Source organism: Felis catus, chromosome C1, assembly GCF_018350175.1.
Source record: "Felis catus isolate Fca126 chromosome C1, F.catus_Fca126_mat1.0, whole genome shotgun sequence".
NCBI classification, from domain to species: Eukaryota; Metazoa; Chordata; class Mammalia; order Carnivora; family Felidae; genus Felis; species Felis catus.
Genome location: NC_058375.1, coordinates 11,032,176 through 11,056,261, shown reverse-complemented (window position 1 = coordinate 11,056,261; position 24,086 = coordinate 11,032,176). Strand labels below are relative to the sequence as shown.

The 24,086-nt window shown below is 49.3% G+C and overlaps 1 protein-coding gene and 2 long non-coding RNA genes across 16 annotated transcripts in view; 1 reads left to right on the top strand and 2 right to left on the bottom strand.

Moving 5' to 3' along the window:
- Window positions 1–10,773, bottom strand: part of FHAD1 (forkhead associated phosphopeptide binding domain 1) — a 122,661-nt gene extending 111,888 nt beyond the window's left edge. For 10 of the 14 annotated variants that reach the window (XM_045035121.1, XM_023258154.2, XM_045035124.1 and 7 more), the window contains exons 1-3: window positions 10,615–10,770; window positions 7,732–7,931; window positions 7,535–7,641 (exon numbers count right to left, since the gene is read on the bottom strand). In XM_045035121.1, the coding sequence (XP_044891056.1) occupies window positions 7,535–7,641; window positions 7,732–7,843 (219 nt within the window). In that variant the 5' untranslated portion in view covers window positions 7,844–7,931; window positions 10,615–10,770. Of the gene's footprint in view, window positions 1–7,534; window positions 7,642–7,731; window positions 7,932–10,614 lie in introns of all 14 variants that reach the window. The other 4 variants (XR_006583928.1, XR_006583932.1, XR_006583935.1 and 1 more) reach the window with 2 other exon arrangements.
- Window positions 10,774–10,860: 87 nt separating this feature from the next.
- Window positions 10,861–12,274, top strand: LOC109502102. Its single transcript, XR_002160488.3, has 2 exons — window positions 10,861–11,190; window positions 11,424–12,274. It is a non-coding gene; the product is annotated as an uncharacterized LOC109502102 (long non-coding RNA).
- An 837-nt stretch (window positions 12,275–13,111) lies between these two features.
- LOC123379478 lies at window positions 13,112–14,594 on the bottom strand. The gene is made up of 3 exons (XR_006583927.1): window positions 14,267–14,594; window positions 13,346–13,528; window positions 13,112–13,169 (listed from the first exon to the last, which is right to left on the bottom strand). It is a non-coding gene; the product is annotated as an uncharacterized LOC123379478 (long non-coding RNA).
- Between the last annotated feature and the right edge of the window lie 9,492 nt (window positions 14,595–24,086).

Here is a 24,086-nt window from a genome sequence, read left to right as displayed (position 1 = left end):
GTCGGTGGGAATGTAAAAAGGTGCAGCTGATGTGAAAAACAATATGGTGGTTCCTCAAAAAATTAAGAATAGAATTATCGTGCGACCCATCAAGCCCACCTTTGGGTATACATCCAAAAGAATGGAGAGCAAGGGCTTGAAGAGCTATCTGTACGCCCATGTTCATGACGTTATTTACAACAGCCCAGAGGTGCAAACAACCCGGGCATCCACTGACAGAGGAGCCGATAAGCAAAATGTGCTGAAAACACGCCATGGAATATACGCCACGGATGAACCACAAGAGGGCAGAAGCTGTCTGAGTCCACTTACATGAGCACCTACCGCGGTCAGATTCACACAGACAGAAACCAGAAGGGTGGTGGCCGGGGCTGGCGGAGGGGGACAGGGTTTTGCAAGACGGGGAGCTCTGGAGGCGGAAGGGGGTGATGGCTGCACCAGGTAAATGCATTTGATGCCGCTGAGCTGTACTCTGAAGAAATGGCAAGATGGAAACTTCTGTGTCATGTGCGCTTTGCCGCGATAAAAAATAAAAGTTTTTTAAAAAGCGAGCAAAATGCGATCAGCCCTTTTCTACGAGCTTTATCCCCCCTGGAAGCCCTCCACCTGCCGGAGGGAAGGTAGGTTCATAAATGGCTGTGGTGGGAAGTGATCGATGAGACCGGCCCCGGGTTCTGGCTGCCAGCTCTCCAACAGGGGAGGGAAGAGTTTCCCGAGGACTGAGGAGACCCGCTCTGTGCCCGGGCTGTGATCTTCAGGGGATTTCTGAGCAGGGGTGAGAATGCTTCTCCGGACCAGGTCCACCTGTCACCCCGTCTCTCAACATGCAGGGGTTCGCTCATAAGAGAAGCACAAATTGGAATGACACGGGCGCGATGTGTCTCCACTGTTAGGTCAGTGGAGATCCAATCGGTAGACAACACGCACCGGGGAGGGTTGGGAAACAGGCATCCATCCTGGCAGGACACCACGTCGGTGGACCCCTGGTGGCCTATTTGGAGACGCCCATCAGAGGCACACATGTTCGTGGCCTTTGACACAGCAGATACACCCACACGTCTGTGAAATGACGTAAACGAGGGGACGATCACCGCAGCCTTGTTTAATAATAATAAACAAGAATACGATGTAGGCTCTGATGGTTGTTTTTTTTATGTTTATTTTATTTTTGAGAGGAGAGAGAGAGAGAGAGCATAAGCAGGGGAGGGAAAGAGAAGGGGGGTACAGAGGATCGGACGCAGGCTCTGTGCTGACAGCAGACAGCCCATCATGGGGCTCGAACTCATGATGATGGTTCTTTTCCAAGAGGCAGCCCAGAACTGGCAGGAGCCAAAGGGACAAGCGTCAACCGGCTGTCTGGGTGCTGGGGTGTGTGTTAGATCCGTCTGGCTCCGTGATCCTGAGATCCCCCGCGAGAAGGGGGTGCAACACGCGAGACTGTTCCCATCGGGAAGGAGCCAGCTGGTAGGGCGCTGTGCACCCAGGGCGGACAGGCCAGGGCGGAGCAAGCATTCCTTCCCCCCCCCCCCCCATTATTTCGGTCCTTTGCTCTGCTCCTTCACCCCCCACCCTCCCAGCCACAGCGCTGCGCTGCCTTGGGCTGTTCCATAGCTCGGTGTTGGAGGGGATTGAGAAACCTCCCCAGTGTGGCCGGGTGAGTTCTCGGGGAGGGGCTGGGGTGGGTCGGCTGCCCACTGTTGAGCTCTTCCTTCTCCTCGCCTCTAAACAGAGTTCACTGGAACAGCATGCACGCTCCTCCGTCGACACAGGGGCTCCCACAGCATCACGAGGGGGGAGCCACGGGTGGCCGAGGAGAGAGAGGGAGGGCGCTGAAAGCACGATCCTGGAGCCATCTCCACGGGACCCCACTCCCGACCTGAGTCTGGGGAGCGTGTCTCATGTGAAGATTCCCAGCGGGGCAGCATGTCTAGGGGTTCACGTTTCACAAGCACTCGGACACGTGCGGAAAATTCGACAACTACGGGCTGGCAGGATTTCTTCACTCTGGAAGAACTGAGCCCCTTTCTCAGCGGAGTCTGGGTAACAGCTCTAAACTCCAAAAATCACAGCTCACAGGCCACAGCCAATCACACAAACTAAAATTCGCGAGGTTTATGTCTGAAATGAGCAAGGCGGAGGCTTTTGAACGGTGTGAAATGCGAGAGGGGAGATTCTGAACGGAGCCCCTCGTTGCTAGTCTGTGTGTGGCAGCCAGGCTGGTCGTTTCAAAATTTCCAAAATGGAGGTCGCCTCCCTTGCTCAGAATACCCCAGTTTCTTCCCATACTCTTCAGACAGGGTGGCCTGAAGGAGGCCTACTCATTTCTTAAGCTCTCTTCCTTCCCACTCTTCCTTCTGAACACACTGGTTTTCTCTCAGTCCCTTGGGCTCACAATACGCTCCTCTACCCCAGGGCCTTTGCACATGTCCTTCCCTTTCCCCCTTCTCCATTAAGTTGTCCTTATCCTCCATGTTCCTTTTCTTTAGCGCCCCAGTGTGAATAAAACAACATATGCCTCTGTGGGATCCCCTGACTTCTGTGTCTCTCTCCTGGCAGCTTTCTGATTGCACGGACCATGCCTGATTCTGCCATTGCCTTATCCCCAGGTTTGCCTCAGGGCTGAGGCTCCAGGTAAATATTTGTGGAAGGAATGAGCGATAACAGTGGGAAAACCTGGCCCCGCCAACACAGGCTTCCTATTGCCGTCGGGGAACCAAACTCCTTACAGGATACAGAAAAAGGTCTGCAGGGCGAAACCCTGCAAATATCAATATTGATTTTTCCCTGAGCCAGAGGATTACACGTGATTTTTATTTTCTCCCTTACACTTTGCTTTCTCCCAGTTTTTTTTTTAAAACAATAAGCACGTAACTGCCTTCTGTTATCAGAAAAAGTGAATGGTGGCAACATAGAAGGACATCGATGACCAGAACAATCTGTCAGCCTGGCCAGTTGAGTCTAAATCTCGAGAAGTATGACTGCCTTTAGGACTTACCCAGGTAAGTAAAACAATCATTTTTATTTGCTGGCTGTGCCCTCTGCCTAATTTTGAAGAAGGCTTTTTATTAATATGGATTTCTGAACTTTGTTTAGGGGAATGACCTATAGTAGCACAGATAACATGAACTATAAATTGACTGTTGAATTATTCCTCAGCGTGGACCATAGCTAACCAAGGGCGATTCTTCTTTTTTTTTTTTTTGATTTTTTAAAATGCTTATTTATCTTTGAGAGAGACAGAGTGCATGTGGGGGAGGGGCAGAGAGAGAGGGAGACACAGAATCGGAAGCAGGCTCCAGGCTCCGAGCCGTCAGCACAGAGCCCGACGCGGGACTCGAACCCACGGACTGCGAGATCACGACCTGAGCCGAAGTCGGATGCTTAACCGACTGAGCCACCCGGGTGTCCCCAAGGGTGATTTTTCTAATCAGAAAGACCCAAGGAAGTCAGCAGAGAAGCGCTTTTCACTTTGTCTTGTTTTATAAAACTAGAAAATGCTGTCACGTCTGCGGGTTCCAGGTCTTCAAAATGGACCGGTGTCCCTACAACCCTTTTCAAAGCAAATCTCCTCTCCCAAATCCATTTAAGCTTTGGGAAGAGGATTTGTCTAAGAGCAGACAGAAGCACCCATCAAAAGTCTGCTCACAAAATATTTGGCAACTCGTGTGTCATCTGTTCTCTGGGGAGCCAATATAAGCTTGTGCCTCTGGAAACACAGCTGATTCTTCATAAATCAGTGCGACTGTGGCTGGCGGTGGTGACTTACTTCTTAAACTAAGTCTGAGGAGCGGGAGGCAGTCAATTATTTTTATACGGTGAATGCAACTCAATTCCTGTCTGTGTAAAAATTGTCCTCCTTAGTTCCTTTTTCCATACGGTTCCTCGTCTCGCCCCTGTCTGTGCACTTTTGAGGATTCTTCTCAGTCTCCATTTTATGAGCCCATAATAATGGCCGTGGTGTCCTTTACTTAGAAGCACGTGCCAGGCACTTTCTGTGCATTTCTCACGTAATTCTCACAACGACCCTGTCAGGTAAGTGGCTTATAGGCAGCGAAAATGAGTTCAGAGAGATCAAGTCATTTGCTTCAAGTCATACAACCAGCAAGTGACTTAGTGAGATTCAAACCCAGGCCTGTCTGTCTATCTCCAAAGCCTGTGCTTTTAATTTTTTTTAAGTGTTTATTTATTTTTGAGAGAGAGACACAGAGAGAGAGAGAGAGAGACAGAGAGAGAGAGAGACAGAGAGAGAGAGAGAATGAGTGGGGAATGGGCAGAGAGAGAGGGAGACAGAGTCCAAAGCAGGCTCCAGGCTCTGAGCTGTCAGCACAGAGCCCGACATGGGGCTCCAACTCACAGACCGGGAGATCATGACCTGAAGTCAGATGCTCAACCGACTGAGCCACCCAGGCACCCCCAAAGCCTGAGCTTTTAAACATTACTATAGTTTTCTAATAGCATACTCAGGTTCAAAACACAGATCTCTATTTCTACCTTGGCCAGACAAGAAATAAAACTACCCAAGACCTGTCCCTTGTTATGATAAAGAAGAATCTGCAATTCCTTTTCTTTACCCTGACTGTGCACTGAACAGGTTTTCTGTGTCCTTGTAGGGAGACCACACCATGGATGAGACCCTCAAGGGGAGGTCCACTGACTTATTTTTAAGTCTGAGAGTTTATGATAAACACTCTCAGAAACTAGGAAAAAGCAAGTATAAAGATTTACGTTGCTCTTATCCCTTTTATGCAATAAAGCAAAAAAAAAAAAAAAAAATGAAATTAAGGGTATTCAGATCTCCTGTCCTGAAAGGAGAAATAAAACTGTTTTTATTTGTAGATGGCATGACTGTTTATATATAAAATCCCAACAAATCTATAAAAACTTTCTAGAAAGCTCAGTTACAGTTGCAAGATATCACTTAAGTATACAAAAATCAATTGTTTCTCTATATTGTCAATGAACATGGGGACACCAAAGTAACACTAGAATACCATTTTCAAGTTTATTTATTTTGAGAGAGAGACAGAGTGGGGGAGGGGCAGAGAGAGAAGGAGAGAGAGAGAATCCCAAGCAGTCTCCATGCTGTCAGCAGGGAGCCCAATGTAGAGCTTGAACTCATGAACGGTGAGATCATGAACTGAGCTGAAGTCAGATGCTTAACTAACTGACCCACCCAGGTGCCCCAACAATATAACATCACTTATAATCATTTAAAAAAAGATAAGATATTTAAGTGTATATCTAGCAAAACATGCACAGTGCTGGTATGCTAAAAATGACAGAGTATTTGTGGAAGAAATCAAAGACCCCCTGAAAAAAAGGAGAGACATACCATGTTCATGGATTGGAAGACAATATAGTAAAGATACCAATTCTCATACTGATTATCGGCTTATATACAATTCCTATTAAAATTCCAGCAAGAGGGACACCTGGGTGGCTCAGTTGGTTAAGCATCTGACTCTCGATTTTGGCGCAAGTTATGATCCCACAGTTTTGTGGGTCTGAGCCCTGAATTGGGCTCTGTGCTGGCAGCACAGAGCCTGGTTGGGATTCTCTCTCTCTCCCCCCCTCTCTCTCTCTGCCCCTCCCCCTCTCATGCTCTCTGTCTCTCTCAAAATAGATAAATAAACTTAAAAAACTTAAAAAAAATTTTTTTTTAACGGTTTTATTTATTTTTGAGACAGAGAGAGACAGAGCATGAACGGGGCAGGGGCAGAGAGAGAGGGAGACATAGAATCGGAAGCAGGCTCCAGGCTCTGAGCCATCAGCCCAGAGCCCGACGCGGGGCTCGAACTCACAGACCGCGAGACCTGAGCTGAAGTCGGACGCTTAACTGACTGAGCCACCCAGGCGCCCCAAAAAATTTTTTAAAAAATAAAGAAAATTCCAGTAAGACATTTTGTATATATAGACAAGCTTTTACTAAAATCTGTGTGGAAAGGCAAAAGAATTAAAATAGGTAAAGAGACATTTTGTTTTTTAATTTTTTTTTTCAACGTTTATTTATTTTTTTTGGAACAGAGAGACACAGAGCATGAACAAGGGAGGGGCAGAGAGAGAGGGAGACACAGAATCGGAAACAGGCTCCAGGCTCTGAGCCATCAGCCCAGAGCCTGACGTGGGGCTCAAACTCCCGGACCGCGAGATCGTGACCTGGCTGAAGTCGGATGCTTAACCGACTGCGCCACCCAGGCACCCCAAGAGACATTTTTTTAAAAAAGAATAATAAAGTGGGAGGAACCACTCTACCCGATTCAAGACTCGCATAACTACAGTAACGAAGACCACGTCGTATTGGTAGAGGGACAGACACCTAGATCCACGAAACGTAACAGGAAACTCAGAAACAGCTCCCCCACAAGTATGGCTAAGTGGCTTTTGACAGTTTCAAAAGGAGTTCAACGGAGAAAGGATGGTCTTTCCAACAAATGGTGCTGGAGCCACGTCATATCCACATGCACTCAAAATGAACCCGCACTGAAATCTCGCATCATATACAAAAACGAACTCAAAATGGAGCATAGGTTTAAACATAAAATATCTATAAAGCTTTCAGGAGAAAATGTATGAGAAAGCCTCGGGAATCAAGGACCCGGTGACATGTTCTTAGACGTGATTCGAAAAGCATGAGACTTCAAAAAACCTGAAATTTATTTTTCGAAAGTCAGGTAAAATAAAAGACAGTGATAACACGAGTTGCTGGTGAGGATGCAGGGAAACCGTGTCTCATACACCGCTGGTGGGAATGCAAAATGGTCCAGCCGCTCTGGACAACAGTCTGGCACTTTCTTTGGAAACCATACACTCACCATATGATCCAGCAAGCACCCTCCCGAGCATTTATCCCAGAGGAATAAAAACTTGCGTTCACACAAAAACCTGTGCACAAATGTTCATAAGCAGATTTATCCGCAACAGCCCCCAAATTAGAAACAACCAGAATGCCCTTCAATACGTGAACGGTTAAACAAATGGAATATTACTCAACATGTATACCACGGGATATTACTCAACAATAAAAAATAACAGGTGATCTCAAGGACATTATGCTGAGTGAGGGGGAAAAAAAAACCACAAGCGACCTCAAAAGGTCACCTGGGGTATGATCCATTTATATAACATTTTCAAAATGTTATACACATCACAACAGTCTCCAAAAGCTCTAGAAAGGGCGAGAGGCTGTTGCCCAAGCCAGGTACTTCAGACGGTCCTCGCTGTCAGGCCCAGAGCAGGGGTCAGACACCTGCTCCATGCCCCCCTTCTAAATGGGTGCTGGGGAGGGGACAATGGGTGGGACATCTGTACACGTGGCCAGCAGAGGACAGACGGCACATCACACTTTGCCTCATACCCATCGCCGCTACATATGCTGGGAAGACCCAATATATTCGGCAGTTGGGTTACTGGCAGCACGTGAAGCACAGATGTAAGCCAGAGGGTGCGCTTTAGAAGAGCCTGGAATCCACAAGAACAGTAAGGCTGCGTGGAGGGGGGCGGGGGAGGTGCTGGGAGCGGCGGGAACAGCTCTTACCTCTAAAACAAGGTCTGAGTCTTCATGCCTTCCAACAGTAGTGCTTTTATTCAGGACAAGAAAGCCTTCCGCACTCTTTAGGTAGGCTTTCATACTCTCTGCTTTCCCTGTATAAGGTTTTCAGAAAAAACTCCGTTAGGAAAATGCAGTCTTCTGGCTACTCAACACCACCACACTGAGAACGGGACGAAACGCACCGTATTGTTCCAAGGAGAAATCAGCAGGGGTAGGGGAAGGTAGACGGACTTCCCCAATGATCACACTTTTGATTCTGCAGACTTCTGAGACTCCCCTTTTAAACGGTGACATTTAACGAAGATGAGCTTGGTTCTGACAATCAGACAGGAGACTTCTTTTTTTTTTTTTTTACATGACTCGGAGCACAAACCACCAGTAGCTGAAAAAACCCAGCGACAAATCTGAATTCCACTGATAATCGCTGTGACACAGCAAGTAATCGTGTTCCCAGCCCGCCCCCTACTAGCTCTGTGACTTTGGGTGAGTTACTTCTCTCTCCATGCCTCAGTTTCCTCATCTGTAAAACGGGGTCTCTGTACCCCGAAGGGTTCCATGAGGATGAAATGCAGACATACGTGTGAAGCATTCAGAGTGGACATCTGTCCTATTATTATTATTGTTCCAAATCTTGGAGCTAAAGAATTCTAAGCTTCTACAGAATTCCTGAAACTGATGAGTCAGTCGGTGAGGGAATGGACTTTAAATGATACTTTCTTTGAACCATCGTGAGTCACTCCGTTCCTTGATACACTTAAGGGAAGAGGGGTGACTTTGAAAGGCAACGTATTAAGACTCTAGCTTGGAGATATGATCAGGACTCTGCACCTATGTTCCCCCAATATTTTATTAGGAAGATGTCCAAGATGCAGGACCGCTGAAAGAACTCCTTCCTGTCCACCACCTAGATCCTACAAGTGACATTTTGCTTTTTTTTTTTTTTAACGTTTATTTATTTTTGGGACAGAGAGAGACAGAGCATGAACGGGGGAGGGGCAGAGAGAGGGGGAGACACAGAATCGGAAACAGGCTCCAGGCTCTGAGCCATCAGCCCAGAGCCCGACGCGGGGCTTGAACTCCCGGACCGCGAGATGGTGACCTGAGCTGAAGTCGGACGCTTAACCGACTGCGCCACCCAGGCGCCCCAGTCCCTCTCTTTTCAACTGAACGGCCCCTGACACGTGAAGCTGTCGGACTGCGGAGAAAAACAAAGACCCTCTCGTTGTGACCGTACAGAGTCTCGGGTCTGGTTCCACTCTTCATCGACGTCTCCATCATCAACTATTGAATCCCTACTAAGTGCCAGGCACTGTGCTATCCTTTTACACACAACTGCTTCTTTTCAACCTCAGCACAACCCTGCGGGGTAGGTATATTGGTACTGTCCCACTCTACAGTCCCTCTGAGACTCGGAGAGATTAGGGTCACTCAGCGGCAAGTGTCACGGAGGCAACTCTGAGCCTCTGCATGTGACCGCTGGACCATCCGCCCGCAGCTCAGCCTTCGGCACGACTCCGCTAAATGCTGGGTGGGGCAGAGCGGGCTGGGGGGAGCTGCACTGTCCGTTGACCCTTGGGATGTGCAGTAACAGAGAGTCCTTGACAACCAGGATTCCACCCCCTGAAAGGAAGAAAAGACCCCACGGGTGTTGGGGGGAGTAAGAGAAATAAAAATAAGCCAGATAGTTTATTTTCTATTTGTAAGCTCCGAGAGCTACAGATGCCTTATAAGTATTGATGATCTCATAGAGTGAGAGATACATTTTAAGTTCACTGTCACTAACAGAAGGGGATAGGCATCTCCTCTTCCAAAAGAACCATGCTCTGTTGTCATCAAATGACTTCAATTATTTACTTTAGCTGCAGAGGACCACGTTGTCAAGCCACACGTTCAAACCTAACGCAAACCTGGGAGAAACGTCTCTTCTGCAGGAAAACCATGGGAAATGCCACTAAACTGAACCCCAGAACTTGGGCCAGGTGCATGTCTGCGTTTTAGCTCTCACCCCAGAGGCTCCCAGGGCTGGTGCCTTCTCTCCGCTCAGATGTCCCTCCTTGTGGCCACCTGCCACTAGCATATCCCCCTGCCTCGTTTCCTTCCTTGTACTCATCACTCTCTGACATTTTCCTGTTCCTTTCTTTAGTTGTGTTTGTTGTTTGTTTCCCTTTCGCTGAGATGTGTGCTCCAGGAGAGTCAGAACTGTGTTGTTTTGGTTAAGGGACAATTCTTCATGGGTATCTCGTGTTGGTACCCATCTTTGGAGCAAAGGCATTGCCAAATTTTGTCCTGTGTCTTCAGCCAGCATCTATAAGCTGACCAGGCTAACTTACTAGCTCACACACAAGGTAAAACCTCAGACCCTTTGCAGTTCCTGACAGTTTTGCTGGTTACCCCATCTCCAGCACCTGGAGCAGTGTCTGACACACAGTAGGTGCTCAATAAACACTAGCCGAATGAAGGGAAATACAAACGGCACATCAAAGCAAATCTGTGCAGCCAGTTGGCTACGAATCTCCCTATTCAGCGTCTGCCTTAGACATCCTTCTTGGAAAACCTAAATTCTATCTGTAGCTTTTGGGTTGGACGATATTTCTCCACCTTCATCTTGCCCTGTGCAGTCACTCCCCTGCCTGAAAACACGGTAGAAAGTAATTTGAAACGTGTTAAACTCTGTAAATGCGTTCTTAGTGCCCTGAAGCACCAGGCATAGGAAAGAGCAAAAGAACCTCAGTCACCTGCCCTGGCACCCCGCTAATCCCGGCTGTACCCCATCGGATAGCTTAAAGCGGCACATGTGGTGCCAAGGAAGGTTCTGGAAGCTCCCGCGCAGGCTACTTCCGGAGGCAGAGTGGGTGGGGGGCCTGCATTTTAGGGAGGACGGACTGCTGTCGGGACACCTGCTCTGGGGTGCTCCCGGGGACCCAAGTGTGGACCGGAGAGGAGTTCGAGCTCGGGGTGGGTGGGGCCGGGTCCCGAGCCTCCTCTCCAAGCTCTTGACCTCGCAGGGCCGACCCGGTCGGGGCCCCAGGTCTCCGCCCGCTGCCTCCTCCCGGTGCCGCACTCACCTGGCCGGGGGGAGAAGCCCAGAAGCCCACGCCCAGTCGCCCTCCGAGAGCCCCGCGGGCTCGGGAGGCGCCCGGCCCGCTCCCCGGGCGAGGCGGCCTGGCCGCGCTCCCGCGGAGTCTCCAGCCGGCGGCCAGCACCCCGCGCGCCCGCCCGGCCTGTGTACGTGCGTCGCCATGGCAACGCCGCCGGGCCGCCGTGAGGGGCGTGGCCTGCGCGGCGGGCGGGGGCGGGAGGCGTAGGGACCCCGGCGGCGGCGTGCGGGGCGAGCCCTCGAGGAGCCCAGCCTGCGGCGGCGCCCTGGGCGCCTGGGGCATCCCCGGGCCCGCCACCAGGGGTTCCCCGGGCCCGTTTCACAGATGGGGACACGGAGGCTCCGAGGTCACAGAGATAGGCCACGGTTTTCCAGGGAGGAAGGAGCCGACGCGAGAATCCTTCCTGCCTACTATCTTTTGCTCTGGCTGGAGGCGTGAAGGCGGGGTGGGAGGGTGAAGGCGCTGAACCCGGAGAAGCTCAGGGGTTGGTAGCTCCTGCCCCCCCGAGTCTCTAGTCCTCTCTGCTGCAGACGAGAAAATAGAGTAAGCTGGGGGGGACCACCACCCAGGTGGGATGGGGATGGGAGGGGGATGGGACGGGGATGGGACGGGGATGGGACGGGGATGGAGTGGAAGGAACGATTTTGAAAGAATGAGGCTTTTTTCCCATGTGCTGGGAAAAGGATATTTCCAAACCGCCAACCCCACTAACAATGTTCCTGCCCTTTCTTGTCAAAACTGACGTTTATTCATTCATTTGTTCTTCATCTCTACAGACATCCCCTGGGTCCCCAGAGTTGACCTGCATCAGTCACCACTGTCCCTGAAGCCCCCACCATGGGCACCGGGCTGGAGGGAGGAAACATGCAAATCCCAAGAACTCCCGCCACCCCCATGTCACCTGTTTCAGACCAGCCCTTTGTGCAGGGGAGCAGAACAGCCCAGCTGACTGCCTACCCGGAGAATGCTTCCAATCCCTGGCAGGAAATGGCTGGCAAGGTGCCTCAAGAAAAACTCAAAGCGTTTAGGAAAGATGAAATATGGGAGACCCTACCCCGGTCAATCAGAACAAGAGCTAAGAGAGAAATCATGGAAATGGGTATAGCGAAGATGCTCAGACATGCCTAGAGGCTTTTAGCAATGCGGATTCCCCGGCACAGACCCGATCACAGATCCTGAGTAGGCGGATGTGGAGCATGGCCCAGGAATGTGCATTTGTTACAAGCGTGGCAACCCCCTGACTTCCGCAGTAGAACTGCAGAGACCTTCCCTGGAGCCTTTCCATAGAAATCTCTTCCAGGGCCTCACCCAGCCTGGAAGGTTCTGCCTGGGTCAATTCTGCACAACCAGAAGGACCCCAGGCATAAAGTTTGAGGAGTGACCACAGAAACTAGGGCCTGATTACTAATAGCTTCACAGGAACAGGGAGGGTCAGGCTCAATTCCCCAAGGCCTTTCTACCCCAGGGCCTTTGCACTTCCTGTTTCCTCTCCCTAGAAAGTACTTCCACCAGAGATCTCCTTCACCTCCTTTAGATTTTACTCAAATACCACCTCACTTAAAATTCTTTAAAAAAAAACAAAAACAAAACCCAATAGAGAAGAAGGAGCAACAAGACAAGAACAAAACAAAATAAAAACCCTGACACTCTATCCCTCTTTTTTTCATCTTACCACTTGTCATTTCACATATTATCTTATTTATTTATCTCATTTGTCTATCTCTCTGCCCCACCCTCCATTAGAAACTAAGCTCCACGAGGGCAGGGATTTTATTCTGTTTAGTTCACTGCTGGATCACCAGTACCTAGAACGGTGCCTGAGTGCGGGAGCGAGCAGGGGTGGCCCTTGACATCCGCCCACAGCTGCCTGGCCTCCTGCCTTCTTGGGCTGCTGATCTGATCTGTCCTTATCCCAGGACGTTGGCTTGTCTAACCACCTGCCTGGACGGTGGGCTCATGGGAGGCCTGAGCACCACCCCTACCTGCACCCCCACCTCTATGCTTGCCTTTAATCCAGTTCTCATCCTCAGTACGAGTGGAGGGGGTAGACTTGCTTACCGCCGGGCAGGCCATGAGCTGGAGCAACCCATGGGGCCCGATCGGCTTTCAGAGGTCATCTCTCAGTGAAGAACGTTGAACCGAGAGCACAGCCGACTTTCAGACCCGCTGGAGCAGAAACTGCTGAATCTGGACTCGACTCCCCTCCCCACAACGTGCCGCCGTCGTCTCAAAGGGAGCGTGTCCCATTTTAATTTCAAAAGCAAAACAAAACACCCCAGTAACTTGAGACTTTATGATTTCTTGGACTGAGAGGGAGTTGTAACTTGCAATTAAACTGATGGGGGGATAGGGGCGCCTGGGTGGCTCAGTCGGTGAGGCGTCCGACTTCAGTTCGGGTCACGATCTCGCGGTTTGTGAGTTCGAGCCCCGCGTCGGGCTCTGTGCTGACAGCTCAGAGCCTGGAGCCTGCTTCGGATTCTGTCTTCCTCTCTCTCCGCCCCTCCCCTGCTCACGGTCTGTCTCTCAATAAATAAACGTTAAAGAAATTAAAAAAAAAAACAATGATGGTTAAAAATACTTCTGAAGGAAGACATAGAGGTTTCTAGATTATATGGGCTCCTTGGTGATGCCTGTAATCAATCAATTGTATTGAGCTGTGCGTAGCTACCAAGGCCATATTGTATCATGACTGACGTACTGGTGTCTGAAGGGCCTGTGTTCAAATCTCAGCTCCATTGGTCCCATCTGTTCCCATACACTGGACTGAATGATGTTAACCGAGGGCTTTCAACTCGCTGGGTGCTGTCTCACTCCTATTTGTGGGTCACTGCATTGAATCCTCGCAATTAAACACTTAGAACAGGGCTGCTGCAGAGAAGACCTAAAAAAACCATTGGCCATGATCATTATTTCTAGCAAAGCACTCCCATTTGGGCAGGAAAATATGGCTCAGAGACAGGTAGGAATGTGCCCTAGGCAGTACAGCTAAAATATCTGGCAGGATTGGAATCTAGAGGAGTATGACAGGAAAGGTACATCCCCCGGGACTGCAGGCGACCCAACCACAAGAGGACCCACGCTCCCCCTCATCTTGGGACTGGCCAGGCTCCTGTCTGCCCTGAAGGCCCCAGCTGGCGGTGCCCGAGGCAGGGAGGGAAAGGAGCCTGACCGAGAGAGGGCAGTGGGGGCAGGCCTGCCACCAAACTTGGCCTGGACCCTGGGCTTCCTTCCTGGGGGCCCTCTGCCCCCGTAGAACCTCCTTCTGTGTCAGCCACGGTCTCTGGGCTGTCCTTGACTGGGGAGGGCACACCCACTGCACCCCCTTCCCAGACCTGCCTGTCGTTCCTGTTCCTCCCGGTGCCCTTGTATTTCAAATCAAAATGAATGCCGGCCCACCAGGAGGTGGGAGGCTTGCCCAGGCTCCGTAGGGTGAGGGAGAGCCAGAGAAAGTGCAGGAACAGGGAGCAAGGGAGAGCAGGAGGGAGAAAGAGACCAGAGGCTCCACAGCCACTGATAACCTGGCCCTTCAGGCTTTGGAAAAACGGGGTTTTATTTTTATACACACACACACACACACACACACACTCACGAAAATAAATGCAAACCCCGGAAAGGACACCTGGTTAACGGAGGGCTTCTCTGCAGCTCTCCTCATCCTCCTCCCCTGGCAGAACGTGTGAAACCATGAAGGTTTTTCTCAGGTGGATTCTTCCATTGCTGCCTTGGTGTCTCTTGCAAATCTGTCTCCAAAGTCAACTCCCCTTGGTTCCTCGGGCTTTGCCACGGGAGTGGGCGTGTGCCTGCTGTTTGTAAAGTGTGCTGATCCTGGATCCCACCGCGGGTGTGGTCTGCTGATCTACTCTGCGCCTCACTTCGGCCACCTGCACAGGTGCGGATAGCAAGGCCCGGGTGGTGAGGATTCAGGGGTTAGTGTGTGTTTACTACTCAGCTGTGCCCAGTACAACAGGCTCCCTCCGTGAGTGTTCGCGACTCTCATTGTTGGTTTTGTTTGCTTGTTTTGTTTTCTGGCTGAGGTGGGAGGATGGCCCAAGGTCATAGACACCCTGGGGAGAGCTCTGATTTGCATCAAGACTCAGTCCCGACTCAGAGCAAACCCGACCTCTGAACAGCCACGCATCATCTTGCCCCTTGCCCTGGGATCTTTCTGGGTGTGGGTGTCAGAGACAGGCTGAGCTCCCTCCCCTGGTGACCCCTGGAGGGATTCCCAAGAACCCACCTGGTCTCTATGGGGTCGCACCTGCTGGACAACTCCATAAAGTTCTACTTTCAGGCATCGGGCCAAACAAACCTCGGCTAGTTTTTCGCGGGTGACAATGAACCTTTATGAATGTAGCAAGAGCAGCTAACGCTTCTCTAGGCTTGTTAGGCACCCGCCACTCTACCGTGCGTGGTTTATTTAATTCTTAGCCCGACCCATTTTACACAAGGGGGCGCTAGTCCGGTTATGCATCTTGAAAGAGGTCAGACCAGGATTCCACTCTGGCTGTTTGACTCCAGAGTGCTTCATTTTTTTGGTAACCTTTTTATCGAAGAACAGCATAACTGGAAACATTACAAAGTGCACCAGTCATGAGCGTACCCTTGAAGAATTTTCACAAAGTGCATGCATTCACCGGGCCAGAACCCAGACCCGGAAGCAGATCGGCCACCGTTAGAGCCTCCTGCGCTCCCTTCGAGGCATTACCCACCCGCCACCCTGACCTCCAACGTCGTCGATTCGTTCTGCTTCGTTTTGAGCTTCATCTAAATGAACTCTACAGATTCTATTTCCTGCCTGGTTTCCTTCACTCAGCATGATGTTTGTTCACTCCCCGTGATCCGGCCTTGTTGTCTGATGGCACGGGCCCCTTCGTTCCCCTGCTGTACTGCATTCCCCGGTGGTAGTCATCTATTCCCGCATGACAAGTGATGACAACCTCAGTGGCTCAGAACAACACATGCTTGTCACCTCACAGTTTCTGTGGGTCAGGAACCCGGCCACCGCTGTCAGCGGCTGCACCAAGGGGCTGGCCAAGGCCAGGGGTCTCATCTGAGACTCAGGTGGGGAAGGATCCACTGTCAAGGTCATGTGGCTGTTGGAAAGATTCAGCGCCCTGAAGGTTGTCAGACTGAGGGCCTCACTTCCTGGCTGACTGTTAGCCAGAGGCCCCCTGTCTTTGTTTGCTGTGTGGGCCTCTCCCCGAGGTGGTGGCTACATCAAAGCCAACGAGAGTCAATGGACATGAGTTATGATCTCATGTAACATAATCACAGAAGTGACATCGCCATCACCTTTGCGGCCTGGTGTTGGTTGGAAATAGGGTACAGGTCTCACCTGCGCCCAAGGAGAGGGGATGACCCAGAGGTGTGAACATCAGCCATAATTGGGACCTATTGTGTACCTGTGGCTTTTGGTATGCCTAATGCACGTATCTCCTGGATATATAGCTAGGAGTAGAATGGCCGGGCCATGACCCATGCGCCCAACTGTAGAAGATTCTGCCAGACATTTTTCCAAAGTGCTGGGATCATCTGCCACCCTTGAGCGGTGTGTGAGCGTTCCAGCCAGAGCACCTGCTTTTTTTTTTTTTTAATGTTCATTAATATTTTTTTTGAAAGAAAGAGAGACAGAGAGTGAGTGGGGGAGGGGCAGAGAGAGCGAGGGAGACACAGAATCCGAAGCAGGTTCCAGGCTCTGAGCAGGCAGCACAGAGCCCAACGCGGGGCTTGAACTCACGGACTGTGAGATCACGACCTGAGCGGAAGTCGGACGCTCAACCGACTGAGCCACCCAGACACCCCGCATCACTTGCTTTTTAATGCTATGCTCCTGTCTCTCCTCACAGGGGCCAGTGTGACCTGGGATTCCTCGGGACAGGAGGTCCTAAACCTGGCCCCATGTCAGAATCACCAAATTTCTGGCAGGAATACTTGTATTCTCCACCGATATATCCTTGGTGCCTAGAGCATCCCCTGAGGTAGTTGGGCTCAGTAACCTTTTTTGTTTTGTTTTGTTTCTTAATTCAGTGAATGAGTTTAGGAACTGTTGCTCAAGAAATAGGCCTCAGGGAGGGTGTGAACTGAAATTGGGAGGAAACTTTGATGTATCTGAGCCCCTTGCATTTTTCTGGGAAGAGGGCCCAGAGCTTTAACCAGAGTCCTCCCAGGAGAGGCTAACAGCCACTGTGATCGGATCCAGTCTGGCTTGGTTATGTGATCACAGTAAGAAACAGCTGGTCCTGGGCAAGGACAGAGTTTAGAAGTGAGAAGAGAGACAGCGCTTGCTTGGAGAGCTCGCAAACTGACCCCTCGCCGGTTTTGACTTTTGACCCATGGCGACTCTGGGTACGGCGAGCCTAGCCACTGCCTGGCCTCTTGGGGCCAACAGCAAATTCCAGGAACCTCAGTTTCCTTCTGCCGAAGCTGACAGGAGCCCCACCTTTCCAGCAAACCTCTCACTTCACCTAGTTTGAGATGACCTCATCGTTTGTCACCCTCTCCCCTGTTTTCTGGAGGTTTTGCAGCATCCTCCCGCTGTCTGCATTCTTTGATCGTTTGAACAGAGCTCCTATTTTCTGTTTTGGGTCATTCCCATCACATGCTTATTATCTTCCTTTCCGAGAGCAGATCAACCTCGTGCCCCTCTAGACGTTTCTTCTCGGGTTTCCTCTGAATCATTTCATTCGGTCCAGATAACGTCCAGTTTTTCCGCCTTCCTCGCCGCACTCAACATAGACCCTCTCTTTTCCCCAGAACAACCGTCCTTTCTTTCCGATCCCTCGCTGGAGTCCTCGTCTTTCACCGTGGTTTCTGACTTCTCCTGACAACGGATTGTTTTTTGAAATTCAAGTCTCAAAGATCATCCCTTCTAATCTGGGTCTGAATTTGGATCACCGTCAAGAAGCAAGGAGGACAGGAATGCTGCTGGGTAATTAGGATCCTCAGCAGAAGGGCTGAGCCTTCCAGAGGGCGTCAGAGGGACCTGGGGGGAGAGAGAGGGAGGTACATTCTTCTGCTATGGGGTGGCACTTGGAGGGGGGAGGGCTCAGGAAAGGCTCTTTTAAGAAATAGGAGGCAGGGGCGCCTGGGTGGCTCGGTCGGTTAAGCGTCCGACTTTGGCTCAGGTCACGATCTCACGGTCCATGAGTTCGAGCCCCTCTGTGCTGACCGCTCAGAGCCTGGAGCCTGTTTCAGATTCTGTGTCTCCCTCTCTCTCTCTGCCCCTCCCCTTTTCATGCTCTGTCTCTCTCTGTCTCAAAAATAAATAAACGTTAAAAAAATTTTTTTTTAAATAAAAAAAAAAAAAGAAATAGGAGGCATTTTACCTGCGTCTTGAAGGATGGGTAGGATTCCAGTTGGCAGAGCAGGGAGAGAAGATTACATGGAGGGAAGAAGGGGCATTGGGAACAGAGGAGAGGCTAGAAGACTGGTGATCAGGGAAGCTCAGTGTGTGGTACAGAGCAGGCGGGGAGGCCAGGTGCTGACACTGGACACTGAAGGCCCATGTCAGCTCTCAAATACGTTCGTTTGGCTCTCGTAGTGTGTTAAATACTTTTAAGTAGTTGCTGAACGGCTTGGCCTCCTTCTGTGGAGTGACAGAGAAACCGATTCCAACTGGCTTCATCATGAAAGGAAATTCACTGGTTGCCATAAATGAAAAGTCTAGGGGGAACGGCTGGATTCCGGCCCAAGTGACGTCATCAAGCCCTGGCCTCTGTCCAGCTCTCAGCCATGCTTTCGGCCATGTGGATCCGACCTCAGACAGAATCTCTGTATCATGGTCACAAAAGGGCTGCCACAGCTCTAGCCCTTGCATCTTCTTAGCTTTGAATCCCACGGGGAAGAGTGAGAGTCTTTTCCCTAAGTTTCCCCCAAACACCTCACTGCTTCTCATTTTCTATGACTGGGGAATATATCGATTCCTGAGCCAATCCTTGAGGGCAGGAGACTGCTCTGCTCCGACCGGCTGAGCTTGGGGGTCCACACTGGCTTTGAGAGAACGGATGGGGGAGAGGTGTGGGCGGATCATAACACCATAGTATTTTATTTTGTTAATATTTTTGAATGTTTATTTATTTATTCTGAGGGGGCAGGGGCAGAGAGAGAGGGAGAGAGAGAATCCCAAGCAGGCTCTGTGCTGCCAGTGCAGAGGCCAACACAGGGCTCGAACTCAAAATCCGTGATAGCAGGACCTGAGCCGAAATCAAGAGCTCAACGCTTAACCAGCTGAGCCACCCAGGCGCCCTGAGGGACCACTTTAATTTACGTTAAAATCTGGATTAATGCCTTTTCTTGGAAAATGGGAACCCGGGCTGTGTTCTCACCCGTAGATCAGCTGTCTGTGGGGGCGGAGGAGGGGTTGCCCTCTTTAGACACGGTCTGTGTTCTCCCTGCCCCCCTCACCTCCCCCCCCCACTGCCCACATATCCTCTCTGGCCTCTGGGAGTGCTTTAGTTTTTATCCCCACCATAATTTGATTCTGTAGATAAATCTGTTTTTCCCACCAGAATGGAATCACCAAAAGCACAGATAACGCTCCCTGTGCTCCCATAAACTCTTGAGGACAAATGCCTGCCGTTTTTGATAGTCTCATTCTTCACTGTTTTAAAAAAGATTTAAGGGATGCCTGGGTGGCTCAGTCGCTTAAGCGTCCGACTCTTGGTTTCAGCTCGGGTCCTGATCTCACGGTTTGTGGGTTCGAGCCCCCGCGTCGGGCCCTGTGCGGACAGCGCAAAGCCTGCTTGGGATTCTGTCTCTCTCCCTCTCTCTCTCTCTCTGCCCCTCCCCCACTTGTGCTCTCACTCTCTCCAAATAAATACCCTTAAAAGAAAAGGTTTAACGCGTAGTGATTTCAGAAGCTGCATCTGACAATTCCAGTATCTGAAGTCCTTGGCGTGGGTGGCTGGGCGGGGATCTCAATCTATTATTTGTTGCTGGTTCGTACTGGCTTGTTTCTCAGATGTGTAGCGATTTGATTGGGATCTCATTTCTGATCGAAGTTCACCTGTGGGAATCCTGAGGGGTCTGATCCCTGCTCATCGCATTTTTGATGCCCCGGAGATTGATCAGTAGCAGCCTTGTGCCATCCACTCCCAAGTCCCCATCAGCTTTCTTCTCCCAGTAACTTTTTTATTTTTAGTTTTAATTGTGGTAAAATAGACATAATGTAAAAAGCACCCTAGTAACCATTTTTAAACGTACAGCTCAGCCACGTCCGGTATGTTCACTCTGCTGTGTGACCAACCTCCAAAACGTTTTTATCTTAAAGAACTGTAACTCTACACCCATTAAACAAGCAACTCCCCATCCCCCCACCCCCAGCCCCTGGCCACCGCCCATCTATTTTCTGTTTCGATGAATTTGACGAGGTGCGTCGTGTAAGTGGAATCTTACGGTGTTTGTCCTTCTGCGACCGGCTCATTTCACTGAGCGTCAGGTCCTGAAGGCTCATCTGTGTGGCAGCTGGTATCAGAATTACCTTCCTTTTTGATAATATTCCTCAGTGACATTCCATTGTAGGCAGGTACCACGTTCCGTTTATCCATTCATTCGTCGGCGGACGCTTGGGCTCATCGACTTCTCAGCTAATAGTTTTAGCTTTCTTTGAGGATCGTGCTCGAGATCCACTATTTCCTTTGGGTTGCTAAGTTGTGATTTTGCTGATTGCTATTCCTTTGGTAATTATTGGTTAGAATTCTTCTAGAAAGAAGGCTTTTCCTTCATCAACTATTTGTTTATGTGTATCATAAAACACAGTCTGTTCAGGAAAGGCAGAATAAATGATTGGTTCTTCTCTTTTATGTATCAGTATTCAAAGTCAGGAGCAACTGCTAAAGTGACTGTTGAGTTTTTAATTTTTTTTAACATTTATTTATTTTTGAGAGACAGAGAGAGAGAGAGCAGGAACAAGGGAGGGGCAGAGAGAGAGGGAGACACAGAATCGGAAGCAGGCTCCAGGCTCGGAGCTGTCAACGCGGGGCTTGAACACATGAACCATGAGATCATGACCTGAGCTGAAGTCAGATGCTTAACTGAGTCACCGAGGGGTCCCTGATGAGTGTTTAAAAATATCATTAGGGGGGCGCCTGGGTGGCGCAGTCGGTTAAGCGTCCGACTTCAGCCAGGTCACGATCTCGCGCTCCGTGAGTTCGAGCCCCGCGTCGGGCTCTGGGCTGATGGCTCAGAGCCTGGAGCCTGTTTCCGATTCTGTGTCTCCCTCTCTCTCTGCCCCTCCCCCGTTCATGCTCTGTCTCTCTGTCCCAAAAATAAATAAACGTTGAAAAAAAAAATTTTAAAATATCATTAGGAATCTTTCTTTTTTTAAGTCTAATTTATTTATTGAGAGAGAGAGAGAGAGAGCGCAGAAGTCGGGGAGGGGCAGAGACAGAGAGAGAAAGAGAGAATCCCAAGCAGGCTCCATGCAAAGTCTGACACAGGGTCTGAACCCATGAACCTCGAGATCATGACCCGAGCTGAAGTCAAGAGTTGGACTCTTGACCAACTGAGCCATGCAGGCGCCCCTCATTAGGAATCTTTGATTCAAAAATCTGTAGCTATGTTGTAGCCCATTAAAGTCATTATTTGGTTTGATGATCACCAGTGCCATCTCAGGGGTCCACCAAGATAGGCTCTGTGTCCTTTGTTTTTCCAGGTGGAAACCACACAATATTGAATTATAACCCCATGTGTGTGTTGCATTGGGGTGGTCTTTAGGCAAACATCTTTGTTGTAGTTTTCCTTCCCCAAACAAGGAAGTTGGACAGGATGAGCTCTGGGTACATTCCTGTTCTAAACTCTACTTTCTACAGCATTTTCACACATAGTTTACTCATTGGACTCTCCCAGTCTTGTGGCTCAATCCAGCTGTCAACATCTCCATTTTACACACGTGGAAGTTGCCCCCTGAGTGAGAATATTTTTTCCAATTCCCCGTACTGAATTTTCCCCCACTAGACTTCAAGCTATGGTTCTCAGTCAGGGATATTTTGCATCCCAGGGGACTCGTGACAATGTCTGGAGGCATTTTTAATGGTCACACATGGGAGAGGTGCTACTGGCATCTAGCTGAGAGAGGCCAGGGATGTTGCTAAACATCCTGTGATGCACCGGATAGCACCCCTCCCCACCCCCCACGTCAATGTCATCCAGTCCCAAGTGTCAATAGTACCAAAGCTAAAAAACCCTGACTTGAATCAATCCATAGAGATGCAGTCAAATGCCTTTTTATCCAATGTTTATTCAATGAAAGGATGTATAAAAATGTACATATCTGAGGATTCAAGCGCACACGAAATGGAATGATGGGACGCTCTGTTCTTAGCATAGCCACAGAACTTAGCCATCTGATGTTCTCCTATGTTTCCCCTTCAGTCTTATTTCTGGTTCCTATTTTGCCCCTGGAGACTGTTCTATTATTGGCCCAAGGGAAGATTAATGGACAATTTTCCCTGCTTTCAGGCCAATAGGAAAACTTTAAGCCTTGATTTTTTTCCCCCCTTATCTTGGGAAATAAACATCAAAATCAAGTTTCAGCCCAAATAGCAGTCAGCTTTTTTGGTCCTGTTTCTTTCCATTTTGATCGATTGAATGGATGTTTTCAAGAAGCTTAGCATTATCTTTTAGGAAACGTTAAAACTATTGCACTCTTCTGCTCCCAGCTCCTCCCGTAGCCCTTCTCCTGCTGCATTTGTACTGATTTAAAATAACCCACTTGGTGCTGAAATGAATTTACCACGGGCAAGTGCTAGAATGGTGTGCCCTTTACTGATCGAAAAGTCAATTTGTGGGCTGGTACGTTGAAGCTGATTTTTAAAAAGACAACCAGTTTGTCAGAAGCAAAACGCAGCATTTTATCTTATTTTATGATTTTATTTTACTGGCTCAATTTTTCAATGTTAGGTAAGGCAGATGCATTTATTCTCTTGCCTATTTCAAGTATTCACACCCTTTCCCTTATAAACACATGTTTACAGTTTGTCATAGTTGCTACCACATTGTTACATTATCTTTCTCTCTTTTGTGACGTATTGAAGTCCGCACTAATAATTTTTCTAGACTGGACATAATTGCCAAGATGCTTTCTAAAATAAGACATCTTGAGGATAAAGACTAAGAATGTTCTCGGGTTTAAAGTTTCCATGCACCGCTCACATTTTATACGGTATTGAGCCCAGCATATTCCTGAGAAGCACGCTGTATTATTGACATTGGGTTGTGTGTGTGTGTGTGTGTGTGTGTGTGTGTGTTTCTGAAAAGGCTTTCAGCTCAGAAAAGATCATGCCATAATTTCTGCTTCAAATTATATTATAGTTGTTTTATTTTTTTATATATCTTTCATTAGTATGCTTTTAAGGAACCTAAACTTTTGAAAAATCTATTTGAGTTTATAAATACTATTGACTATTATCTTTCCCACATCCGTTAAATTACAGTTAATAAATTCCAGTGCAGAGTTTTAATGCGCCGGGTAAGGGACTGGGGATGGAGGAAAGAAGGAGAGACCTGTTTATATCATGCCATGCAGAATTAGATTTATAGTTCTGGACTGGGAAGGGATAGGAAAACAGTCTCTTCTTATGTAAAAGTGACAGTTTTTTTAAAAGGAAAATGGTAAATAGCACACTTGGGCCAATATCTAAGGATGGCCATTTCTTTTTTTTTTTTAAGGCATTTTTAAAAATGCTTATTAATTTTTGGAAAGGGGGGAGGGGCAGAGAGAAGGAGACAGAGGATCCAAAGAGGGCTCTGAAATGACAGTAGAGAGCCCTATGCAGGGCTTGAACTCACGAACCGTGAGATCATGACCTGAGCGGGAGTTGGACATTTAACTGACCGAGCCACCCAGGCACCCCAACGAGGACTGTTTCTTGCTTTTTTTTTTTTTCAACGTTTATTTATTTTTGGGACAGAGAGAGACAGAGCATGAACGGGGGAGGGGCAGAGAGAGAGGGAGACACAGAATCGGAAACAGGCTCCAGGCTCCGAGCCATCAGCCCAGAGCCTGACGCGGGGCTCGAACTCCCGGACCGCGAGATCGTGACCTGGCTGAAGTCGGACGCTTAACCGACTGCGCCACCCAGGCGCCCCTGTTTCTTGCTTTTTGATGGAGCTGACATCGGGTAGCCAGGCTCTATCCTCAGAGTCCCCACTGCCCAAGAGAATGGATCTTTCTTCGTCTATGGCAGGATTTGTCACCCTTGGTACTATTGACATTTGGGGCAGGATAGCTCTTTGTTGTAGGTAATGTCCTCTGCATTGTAGGACGTTTAGTGGCATCCCTGCCCTACTAGGGGCCAGTAGCAGCCCCCCTCCAACCATCGTAACATTCCAAATGGCCCCTAAGGAGCAAAGTTAATCCTGGTGGAGAACCACTGATCTAAGGTGCAAAATGTCCAGTTCTGGCATTGGTGTGTCACCGAATGTCTGACGGTGTCACTGGA